Consider the following 12,850-nt stretch of genomic DNA (forward strand, 5'->3'; position numbering starts at 1 on the left):
GGAGGCAGGTGCAACAACAATGGGGCCCACCTTTTCGTCTGCACTTCTGTATCAGAAGCAGCAATCAGGGATCAGAGCATAGATCCCAGATATTTGGGGGTCAGGGTCTTTTATTCCCACCCTGACTCCTGCAAACTGTGTACAAGCTGCTCCAGGAACATGTGCACAACTGCCTGCAGTAAAACTGGGAGTGGGGGATGGATATCTGCTACTGCGCTAAGAGCTGAAATTGACTGAAATTAGCCACAATTTATAGTCCAAGACTTCCCCCAGAAAATGAAAGCCTTCAATAGACTCCAGAGTTCCAGAATAGTTACATCAGATTCTGCCAGTGCAATTGTCCAGGCAGGGAGACAGATTCCTGGTGCTTCCTACTCTGCCATCTTCCCAGAATCTTCTCTATCACCTGTTATTTTCAAGCCTCATTAAAAACAGTGTAGGCAATGTATTCCTAATAAGTCTTTATTAACATTCTGATCTTCTAAACCAATTTACAATAATTGTTTAGTCTTATCTCTATATGTTTAACTGGCCTTCAACTCACCACTGTTTTGGTGGTATTTTTCCAATCATAGCTTTTCCATCCTTAGGCTTTCAATTTTAATTTATTTCTTACAATTCTGAAACACCGCTTTAAGTAAGTTATTTAGAAAGGTTACCTTGGTGGTGGTTTTTTTTCGGGGGGGGGGGTAGCTTCTTGGTAATTTATTTCTATTAACTTCACACTTAACTGGCATCTTATCTGGATAGAGAATGCTACCTCAAAACTATAGATGTCATTCTGTGTTTTTCTGACATTTGGGGTTGAGTAAGAAGTCAAGCTCATTTATCTTTCTCTGCAGTCATTCTACTTTATCATTTTATTTTGAGCTTTCTTCATCTTCGGAAGTTAAAATGTTCACAATGATTTATCTGGATGAAAATCCATTTTCATACTTTTTTTGACAATCTGAACACTTTGAGTTCCTCAATAGTGCCCTTTTTAGTGTATACACTGAAATTTCTTTTCTTCTGGTAATAGTTTTTGCTTGATGAATTTTATGTTTCTCTCTCAAGTACATCTCTTAATTTTAGAATGCTGGTTGTTTTTTTTGTTAGGCCTCTATTTCAGAAAGATTCCTCTTTAATTTAATTGTCGCCAATTTAACCCTTGGCTATAGTAGGAATGAAATAACAGAAGCAGTGGTTTTTGTTTGCCCTCCTTGGTTGTACAGCTGTCACAGGTGTACATCCCTTTGCCCCCAAAGTGAAATCCTCCATCATCTTGGTGGTGGAAATCAGCAAACGGAGGCTACTCACTCCCAATCCACATCCATAAGAAATCACACTTTTTATTGTCTTACCAAAATCTGTAGAATGTTCTTTTATCTTATAAATGCAGAGATATTTTTTCTCTTTCTAATTAGCTTATTTTCTAGGTTTTTTGAGCAAATTTCAAAAGGGAGGATTTTTAGTCAGCCTCATCTTAATGTCGTTTGGAACTCAAGCCATGGAATTATTTCTTAAAAATATATTCAGGGGCCGGCTCCATGGCGGAGTGGTTAAGTTCCTGTGCTCCACTGCAGCCGCCCAGGGTTCGGATCCTGGGCGCGGACATGGCACCGCTCGTGGGGCCACGTTGAGGCAGCATCCTACATCCCACAACTAGAAGGATGTGCAACTAAGATATACAACTGTGTACAGGGGGGGTTTGGGGAGATAAAAGCAGGAAAAAAAAAAAAAGATTGACAACAGTTGTTAGCCCAGGTGCCAATCTTTGGGGAAAAAAAAAGGAAGATTGGCAACAGTTGTTAGCCCAGGTGCCAATCTTTTAAAAAAAAAAATATATATATATATATATATATTCAGACCTAGGTCAATGAATTCAAATGCAAGGAAAGGGTTAAACTTCTTCCCCAAGCATTGGCAAAATCTGTAGAGAAAAGAGGAACAGGCTTTATGAAAGAAAGCTACAGGGTCTAGAGTCATTGAGGAAGAAGGTTTTCACAGGCGTAGAAGGCGTTGCTCCTCCTACTGCGACGTGAACTAGCACAAACAGAAGACAAGCAGGGTCATTCTTCGACATTAGCCCAACAGGAGAAGCAGCCAAGATGGATCTCGGATGGTGAGTGACCAATCTTATTATTCTTTGAAAGATGATTATGAGTTAAGTGACCTCAACGGCAGACTGAGGTTGAGGATGGTGCTCTTTTTGTCCTTCCTGCCTGAGAATACTAGTATATGTTAAAGGCATATTTAGGTAGAAGCCAAAAGCAGAAACATCTGGGAGAAAGAAAGGTCTGTAGTGTGAAAGTTTAGCTGAAGTCCGAAGCCATTCTCCCCTTCTTGGATCATCCACTCTAGGTTGATTCCATACTCCAAGCCAGGGAAGCTTTTTAAAAAAACTTCTACCAAAGACATTTGACTGCCAATCCAATGTGAGAATTATTTGAGCTCCCCCAAATTTTATTGTTTGCCGGCATTTTTTTAAGTGATTAATTTTGATTTTGTAAATTTGTTTTTCAAATATTGAAATGTTTCAGTTGTTGACTTTAAGAATCAGGAAATTTTTTAATGTTTGCACAATTGTGACAAATGATAAAAGTAAATTTTGACGTGGGGATGAGAGAAGGAGATAGAGAAGGTAGAAGGAGAGGGTCAAGGGAAAAGACGAGGAAGAACAGATAGAAGAAGAAAATTCAGAACCCAGATAATGAATCACAAACAGGCCATGGGAGATTCTGAGCAGGAGGAGGTAGTGGAAAGACGAGAGTAATTCAATTAGCTGGTGGGTATTGAACATGCATGACGTGCTGTGTACTTTACGGCTGTTATTTGACAGAGTTTTAATCTTCGCAATGACTCTCGGACAGATAATAGCATCATTGCGTTTTATGGATGAGATAACTATAGCTTAGGGAGGCTAAATAACTAGCTAAAGGTCACACTACTCATAAGGAGTAGAGCTAAAATCTTTCTTGCCACTTTGCTCTGCACCACAAGGTTTCTTCATGCCCTGGTAGGTCCCCGTGGCAGTGACTTACTGGAAGGAGTCAGACCCACCCTTCTCTTGGATGGTGGCAGTTGGTGTCAGCCATCATTTACTATTGTTCTTTGAAAATCTAAGCACCCCTCGTCTAGCCGGTGCTTACTGGTTTGGGAAACTGCTTTGCTGCTTTTATTTCAGAAGATCGGGAGTTAAATTTCCAAGTAAAAAATCCTTTTCCCTTAAGTGGAATTTTGAAATGTTACACATATATGAAAAAAAACAATTACAGAATTTACAATTTTTGTGGAGCTGTAGAGGTGGGAGCACTTCATTATGCTAACACCTCCTGCCGACGTCTGTGGAGCCACAGGCCACACCTATATGGCTCTTGTTACGATTCTCTTTGTTTTACAGCTCCTGAAAATTGATCGTGAACAGGAAATTTTGAAGTATAAACGGCTGATAAATAATGGTTAGTCTCAGGGCCAGCCCAGTGGTGCAGTGGTTAAGTGAGCATGTTCCGCTTCAGCGGCCTGGGGGTTCGCTGGTTGGGGTCCCGGGTGTGGACATGGCACCGCTTGGCAAGCCATGCTGTGGCAGGCGTCCCACATATAAAGTGGAGGAAGATGGGCATGGATGTTAGCTCAGGACCAGTCTTCCTCAGCAAAAAGAGGAGGATTGGCAGTAGTTAGCTCAGGGCTAATCTTCCTCCAAAAAAGAAAAATAATAATGTTTAGTCTCATCTGAAATAAAAGAAATGCAAACTACAATAGTGAAATATCACTTTTCTTTTTATCAAAGTGGCAAATATTTTGTTTAAAAAGCAAGCAAGCTAGCAAAAATCCTACATATTGCTAAGAAGGGAGGAACATTCATACCCTTATTATCTGCTGATGGTAATATAATCTTCCTGGTCAATAATATGGTGATGGATATCAAAAGCCCTTAAATGTATATGCCCTGTAAGCAAGCAGGTCAACTTTCAGGAGTTTATTGTAAGGACATAATCATATGTGTTTCTAAAGTTTTAGTGACATGGATATGTTTTCTTGCCATTGTTTCTAATAGGGACAATCTTAGAAACAATTTAAATGTCTAAACATAGGTAATTGGTTAATTATGGAACATCCGTAATGGAATACCATACAATCATTAAAAATTCTATTGTAGAACAATTCTTAATGTGTTTAGCTTAAGAGAAAAAAAGCAGAATGCACAGTGCTCCTACTTCCGTACATGGTACCTGTATACACATAGTGATAATCAGAAATACAGCTGATTTTTATTTTCTACTTTGTGTTTTTGAACTTGGATCACGTTTCCAGACAGAAAAATAAACATAGATATCTAAGGAAAAGAAACCAATAGCTGGCTTCTCTCAGAAAAGCAGACAGCTCTCTAGTGGTATGTGATCACTCATAATTTATGGAATTCCATTGTTACGGCTTTTGCCCTTTGTGTTTAACTTGTTTGTCTTGACTCCTTTTCAAAATATATGCACTCTACTCATAACTCGCTAGATCCTAATAGGCCTGTTTTCATATACTGTTCCGTGTGGGAGAGACCGGAGCTCTCATTTCCTTATTTGACGGATGTGATGGCCTGGCTCTAGAGTGAGCTGCATGTTGGTGGGAAGAACAGTGCAGTGGCTAAGTGACCACACTTTGAACCAGAGTACTGGCATTTGAATTCCAGCTTCTCCCACTTTCTATCTTTGTGACCTTGGATGAGCTGCTTAATGATTGTAATCCTCAGCTTCTTATCTGTATAATGGGGATAATTGTGACATGTCACAAGGTGGTTGTGTGATTTTAGTGAGATAATCCATGTAAAATGCTTAGAACCCTGCTGTGATAGGTACTCAGTAATTATTATTATTAGCCGTTTTTGTTACTGTTACTGTTAGGATCAAGAACTAGAGGGGAAGTGATTTGTGCAAGATTACGCAACTACTTGATGGCAGTGCTAGGACTAGAATTCAGGAAGGTTTTTCCCACCAGAAGTGTTCAATAGTCTCTGGGCCTGTCAGGACTCAGGGCTCCCAGAGGAGCTGACCCGAAATAGGCAGAGCTCAAGGACAAGGTCAGCCACAGAGAATGACTCTGATGTCAGTGGGAAGTCAAATGCTGGAAAGGAGGGTGAGGCTAAGGAAGCTAAGAGCCAAGTTAGGTGCAAGGATGAAGCAGGGAACAAAGAGCTAGGGCAGGAGGGAAGAGATGGCTCAGAGACCCTGCTGAGGCTCTTATAGACCAAAAGCTTTGGGCTTCATGAGAGGTCAGCATGGTTTAAAGACCGAAGGTCTGGGTGATTAAATAGACAAATGGAGTTGCGGGGGAATTGCAAGTATAACTGTGAGAAGAGGCCTGATGGGTAGTAACAATGGAAGATGAGGTGGAACCTGGGAGGAGCCAAGACAAGGAGCCCCCGGAGCCCAGGCATCTAGTCATGATTCTCCTAAAGTCACAGCCTAAGCTTGAAGAATCATAAACAAGCAAAGATATGATAAAATTTGCTTTAAAAAGTTCCTCTGGCAGCAGAGTGCAAAACTGATTTAGGGTGACAAGAACATCATTTAGGAAACCATTGGAATAATCCAAGGAGAGGTGTTGAGGACGTGAAACCAGGGTAGTTATTGTGGGATCAGAGAGGAGAGGATTCATTTAAGAGATATTTAAAGACTAGAATTGATGGGATTTGGGTTTTCACAGATGTGGAGCTTAGAAAGAGAGATCTGAGTGACATTCTTCACAAAATAGGGGATATAGGAAATGGATGGGGTTTGGGCTGGGGGAAAGAGAGGACAGAAGTTGAGTTCGTTTTTTAACATGCTGAATTTGAGATCCTGTGGAGCAGCTGGATGGTGATGTCCAAGTAGACAAGTAGATATACAGGTGCAAAACTCAAGAAAGAAGTATGAGCTGAAGTGGACATTAAGAGTCTTCAGCATAAGTACAGCTGACAGTTGAAATTCTTGCTGTGGGTGAGATCACTAGGGAGGGGGGATGGTGGAGTGAAAAGAAGCCAAGGATGGACCCTGGAAAACTTTGACTTTTAAGGAGGTAGATGAGGATGAAGAGTCCACAATAGACACCAAGAAGGGACTAGAGAGAGATTGGAGCCAAACAAGAGAAAAGTGGTGTCACAGAAACCAAAGGAAGAGAGAGATACAAGAATGAGGAGGATGTGTCCATGCAAAGAGAAAGAATATTTACCAAACTTCTACTTTGAGCACATGAGATACAATAGAAAAAGAGACTTTAGGGACTAAGTGTTAAGGGTTGAATTGTGTCCTCTCAAAATTCATATGTTGAAGTCTTAATCTCAGTACCTTAGGATGTAACTATGTTTGGACAGAGGGACCTTATGGAGATAATCAGCTTAAAATGACATCATTAGGGAGTGTCCTAATCCAAGATGACTGGTGTGCTTATAAAGAGGAGGAAACTTGGACACTGAAACCTGCATAGAAAGAAGACGATATGAAGAGACGTGGAAAGATGGCCATCTATAAACCAAGGATAGAGGCCTGGAACAGATCTTGCCCTCACAACCCTCAGAAGGAACCAGCACTGCCAATCCTTTCATTTTGGACTTCTGGCTTCCAGAACTGTGAGATAATAAATTTCTGCTGTTTAAGCCACTCAGTTTCTGGTACTTTGTTACTATAGCCCTAACAAACTAATACAGTTGGTGAGTGTGCATAACACCTTGGTGAAAGTGCATACAGCCAGAGAAGGAAACTGAATAAGTGTCTCAGAGAGGTGAGGAGGGGGACCAAAAAACGATTAGGTCACCTAAGGTAAGAGGAGAAAAATATTTCACAAAGCGGAGAGGAGTCACAGTGTCAGATTCTCCAGAAAGGTGAATTAGCAGAATGACTGATCATGTGAGTCCAGAGGCCCCTCAGTGACCTTTGCAGAGAGCATGCCCAGTTGAATAGAAGGAGTGGACCTTAGAGAGCTGAGAACATGGAGACAGCTGATAGACCACGCCTGCAAAATGTTTGGTGATGAAAGGGCACCTCTCACTGGACCAAACTCACCCCCGCCATCTATAAAGAGCCGCATGAGAACAACTTCAAGTCAAGTCAGCCAGACCTGGGGTCTTCTCTACTTTAATAGCCAAACAGAGGAGAGAAAAGTCAATACTACTTTTTCCATCCAAAACTGGCTTGGGAAGGATTTCAGGAAGAAAAGAATTTTGCAACTGTTATTCTATGTGTGGGATTTTTGATCCTGACACAGATTCCATTCTGTTTGGTTAAAGCATAAAAACATTGGTGTTCAAGGCTTCTCAGAGATGAAGTCTGTGGTGAATCTGGTGATGTAAATAAGACAACAAGCCCGAGTGGTTTGGGGGAATCGCTTATAATTTCCATCAAAAAGGAGTAAAAACCAGTAGAACTGGAATAGAGAAGTATTAAAGCAGTTTCTTAGAAAGCTTTGAAGTCAAAAGGAGTCTAAAATTTGCTTCCTGTAGGTGCAAGGATATTACTGGCCAAACAACCCAAATGTCACAGTTCTACATTGTTGGGGATCAAATTAATCAGATTTGACTGTACTGAAAGTTTTACTAAAAGTAAAAAAGAATAAACATTTAGTTAAGTAAACAATTGGTCAATACTAGCCAGAAACCAACCACGGGGTAAAACCTGAAATAGATAACTACCAAAAGATAAACAGAGATCACCATTCCCATCTTACCACTATCTTCAACTAAGGAAACAATAAATCTTTATCAAGAACTGATAGTTTAAAGACACTGTGGAGAATACAGAAGAAATAGCCAACGTGTAATTTTTTATAGTCTAATGGGAAATAGAAACCAACACTTATGAAATACCAAAAGCAACCCAATGCAGTTAATAATAAGGTGATTTAAAAAATATATAAATGACAAAAATATTCATTCTCACTAGATATTAAAGAAATGCCAATTCAAACACCGATGAGATATTTTCATTTATCAGATTCAAAAGTAAACAAACAAAAATCCAGCTAGAAAATGGGCAAAAAATAAAGACATTTCCCCAAACAGGATATACAGATGACAAGTAAACACGTGAAAAGATGTTCAATGTCATTGGGCCTTATGGGAATGAAAATTAAAACTACAATGAAATAACACTACACACCTATCAGAATGGCTAAAATAAAAAATAATGGTAATATCGAATGCTGGCAGGATGCAGAGAAACCAGATCACTCATACATTGCTGTTGGGATTGTAAAATGGTACAGCCACTCTGGAAAACAGTTTGGCAGCTTCTTACAAAACTAAACATACACTTGCCATATGACCCAGAAATTGCATTCTTGGGCATTTATCTGAGAAATGAAAACCTATGTTCACACAAAAACCAGCACATGAATGTTCATACCAACTTTATTCATAATAGTCAAAAACTAGGGGAAAAAAGTGTCCATCAGTGGGTGAATGGTTGAACGAACTGTGGTACACTTATTCGGTGGAATACTACTCAGCAATAAAAAGAAAGAGCTATTGATACACACAACAACTTGGGTGAATCTCCAGGGAATTATGCTAAGTGAAAAATGTCAAACTTAAAATATTACATACTGTATGGTTCCATTTATATAACATTCTTTTTTTTTTTTTTTTGAGGAAGACTAGCCCCGAGCTAACATCTGCTGCCAATCCTCCTCTTTTTTGCTCAGGAAGACTGGCCCTGAGCTAACATCCGTGCCCATCTTCCTCCACTTTATATGTGGGACACCTGCCACAGCATGGCCTGACAAGCGGTGCATAGGTCCACACCCAGGACCCGTACCAGCAAACCCTGGGCCGGGAAGCAGAATGTGTGAATTTGACTGCTGTGCCCCTGGGTCGGCCCCTGAAATTCCTGAAATAGCAAAATCATAGAGACAAAAGAGCAGATTGGTGGTTGCCATGGTTAGGGGTGGTGGAGAAAGGGGAAGGTCTGTGGCTACAAAGGGATAGCACAAGGAGCCTTGTGGTGATGGAATGTTCTATATCTTGATAATGGTGGTTGTTACATGAATCAACACGTGATAAAATTACATAGAACTGCACACACACACACACACACACACACACAGATGAGTGCCCATAAAACGGGAAATCTGAATAAGCTCTGGGGATTATACTAATGTCAATGTCCCAGTTTTGACATTGTACTGCAATTATACAAGCTGTTACCATTGGGGTAAACTTGGTGAAGTGTACACAGGACCTCCCTACATATTTTTTTTCAGCTTCTTTTGAATTTTAAATTATTTCAAAATAAAAAGTTTAAAAAGTAATTTTTAAAAAACTAAATGTTCATCTTCACTAAATGTTAAAGAAAGGCCAATACAAACACCAATGAGATATTTTCATTTATCAAATTAACAATGTATGTTTTGTTGCAGGGGGGTGAGGATAATAATGCTAATGAGTGTACAAGAAGAATGGTACTTTCATATACTACTGACTGTGGGATTACGAATGGCTATAAACTTTCTGGAAAGCAATTAGTCAACACGTGTCAAGAGTCTTAAAAACGCTTATACAAGTAGACACTCATTCTGGCCACTGCCTCTTTATCTATGTTCTGAGTAATTTTTTCAGTTCATTCAGCACCTTTGCTCCAAGTGCTCTGCCATACCTAGAAATACACCAAAGATGAGCGAACATAACTTCTGTCTTCAAGGAGCTCAGTTTAGTGGTAAATATATCAAATGTGATAATTTTTTTTGTAACAGTGGGTGTGCAAGTTTCCACAGGAGCACAGAAGTAGCTGTTTTCTATTTGTCTATAGGAAGTATTGTGTCTTAGATAAGTGCCAGAGTTTTGAGTCAGGCCAGTGTTAATAATAAGTAGTTAATGACTAGTTCTGTACTTATTAGCGGGATCACCTTGGGCAAGCTCTCCAGCTCCCTGTGCTCACAGCTGTACAATGCGGCTACAAGCACTTACCAATGCCACGTGGGTTATAAGGATTTATAATGGATGTCTTGTGGAATTAAAATATTTTATGCTTCACATTCTTTTATTTAAAATCTATTACTTCCTATATTTTAAATTAAGTCTTAAATTTCTTTAGCTCTGCCTTTTCTGATTCAGATCTAGCAAATGGATTCTTACCTGGAACCCAGAAGTTGCTATAGTGGATCTCCTAATTATAGACAAGAGAAGGGCAGGCTTGATACAGATGAATAAGGTAAAAGCCACACAAAAAAGCCACCTGAGGGGCCGGGCTGGTGGCATAGTGGTTAAGTTCACAGGTTCTGCTTCGGCAGCCCAGGGTTCGCTGGTTGGGATCCCAGGTACAGACATGGCACTGCTTGGCTAAGCCATGCTGTGGCAGGCATCCCGCATATGAAGTGGAGGAAGATGGGCACAGATGTGAGCTCAGGGCCAGTCTTCCTCAGCAAAAAGAGGAGGATTGGCAGCAGATGTCAGCTCAGGGCTAATCTTCCTCAAAAAAGAAAAAAAAAGCCACCTAAAATATCTTTTATGTAAGGTAGGATGCCAGAACCATTAAAATAAAATCTTGGGGCCGGCTGGTGGCATAGCGGTTAAGTTCGGGCGTTCCTGTCAGTGGTCCGGGGTTCTCTGGATCAGATCCGGGGCGGGGACCTACCCACCACTTACTAAGTCATGCTGTGGCCACATCCCACATAGAAGAACTTGGAGGCTGTACAGCTAGGATATACAACTACATTCTGGGGCTTTGGGGAAAGAAAAAAAGAAAGAGGAAGATTGGTAACAGATGTTAGCCCAGGGCCAATCTTCAAAAAAAAAAAAAAGTTAGAAGAAAAGGAAAGCAAACCCAAACCCAGTCTCTTTAATGCCTCTAGTGGTATTTTCACACACACACCGTGATCCCTTTACACACCACTTAGGTATTGATCCATTCAGTTCTGGGAGGCCTTAGAAAAAGACATTTCCTTAGATTAAAGGAACTTTGGGCAGGTTACTTACTTCTCTAAGCCTCAGTTTCTCCATCTGTTAGAAGGTTTAATAGTTTCCAGTTTTCAGAGGCTAAGGATTAAGAGAGTAAATGGAGGGATACGAAATGTGTGGCTCAGAGTAGGATGGAATAAGTGATTGCTGTGATGAACAGTGACGGGGCTCAGAACCTTCAACAGGTGTTGTCCCTGAATCCTTACAATGACCACGTAAGTTAGGTATCATTTTCCCCAGTGAAAAAACAAATGAGGAAATTGAGGTTTAGAGAAGTTTAGTAACTTAGTCAAGGTTGCACAATTAGTAAGGGGCAGAGTGAAGAGACTTATTCAAAAAGTGCCAAACCATACCAAAAAAAGTACACATCTATCTGACATTCTAATGATAGTCATATAGCATTATCAGCTAGAAATTAAAACAGATTCAGTTCTATATCCCACTCAAACCTTGAGGTCACCAGCTGTGTCCCCTGGCAAGTGGCCTAACCTCTCTGAAATTCAGTTTCCTCATTTGAAAAACTTTTACGTTTATTGTATAGGTTAAATGAACTAATTTGTTTAAAGTACTTAGCAGAGTACCTAGCTTATAAGCAATCAGATATCAACTTTAATAACATTTACTGGACACGTTACTGTGCTAAGCACCAGGAATGCAAAGGGGAATGAAACGTGTTCCCTGCCCTTGTGGAACTCAGGACAGGACAGCCACATAGCAGCGACATTTTAATGCAATGAGAAAATTGCTATAATAGAAGAATAAATAATGGGATTTGGGAGAAAGGAAGATACAAATGTGGTGAAAAGAAAAGAGAAGGCTGGCAGGGAAGGTTTCGACTGTGACCTGTGGAGTGATCTGGATCTCAAAGGAAGAGCAGTCCTTTGCAGACAAAGAAGGCAGGAAAAGTGTTCCAGGCAGAAGGAACAGCTTGTGCAAAGGCAAAGAAAGCAAACAGCCTTACAATGGTCTGGGAGGGTCAGGAGATAGCAAACAGTTCAGCGTGACTAGACGGTGAGTTGTATGGGTTGATGGATAAAAGCAGAAGAGAAAAATAGGATTCAAGCTGCAAATGGCCTCATGTGTCTTGCTAAGAAGAGTGACTTCTAGCCCATGAGGAATAGAGGACAAGTCTTTAAAGCAAGGAAGTTTCATAATCAGATTGTCTTTGAAGAAAGATAATGATAGAGTAAAGGATAGTGAGAGGGAACCAGCCAGGAGGCTGTTGCAATAGTCCAGACAAGAGATGACAGAGACCCCAAAACTGGCTGCCAGTGAATTGGAAACGGGTGGTGAGGGGGAGGAAGGAAGGACGACATAAACACAATGTGTGAAATCCAAGGTATGAAAATGGCTCGGTGCCTTCTTACCACAGTCATCCCAAAGGACCCAAACAAAAACAGAGAAGACCTCTTTCAAAAATAATCTCTTTTGTTTATATGCAAATAGTCCATGCACAGTGAAAATGCAACTCAAGTGTGATGACAATTGCAATATTTTGTTACCAATCCATGAAACACAAAGATTGAATTGACTTACAAATGCTGTTCTTCTTAAAAATTCCAACTCCTCACATTAAAACTGTAGCTAACCAGTGCAAGGCTTATTTGAGGTTGTTTTCAATTTTAAACCAGATTTGAGGAAAGTTATTTAAGGCATTTTTCAAAAGAGGGCATCCCTTACTCATATTGTTGAAGAGCAGGAAGAGCGATATCTTGATTTACTGGGAAATTTCTTTCAAATAGCAAAATTTCTGTGTGGTGGTGGACCTTTAGAATCTTCCAGATAAAGGTGTACGAAGGGAGCTGCAAAAATTACACCTCTATCGTTCTGCACCACCAGCTTGAAAATTACAAATCCAGCTTAATAAATGCATATTTTAAGGGTTCACAGAAGTCTTATGTGCATTGCTTTTGGTTACAAAGATGCCACAGGGAAGTGAGCCTTTGGGTGTAC

The 12,850-nt window shown here is 40.3% G+C and overlaps 1 protein-coding gene across 2 annotated transcripts in view; it reads left to right on the forward strand.

Annotated features, from left to right (window-relative positions):
- Nucleotides 1–2,051: 2,051 nt before the first annotated feature.
- CD86 (CD86 molecule) overlaps nt 2,052–12,850 on the forward strand; it is a 61,115-nt gene continuing 50,316 nt past the window's right edge. For both annotated transcript variants that reach the window (XM_046659023.1, XM_046659022.1), the window contains exon 1: nt 2,052–2,104. In XM_046659023.1, the coding sequence (XP_046514979.1) occupies nt 2,091–2,104 (14 nt within the window). In that variant the 5' untranslated portion in view covers nt 2,052–2,090. The remainder of the gene's footprint in view (nt 2,105–12,850) is intronic.

This window comes from Equus quagga, chromosome 4, assembly GCF_021613505.1.
Source record: "Equus quagga isolate Etosha38 chromosome 4, UCLA_HA_Equagga_1.0, whole genome shotgun sequence".
Classification (NCBI taxonomy): Eukaryota; Metazoa; Chordata; class Mammalia; order Perissodactyla; family Equidae; genus Equus; species Equus quagga.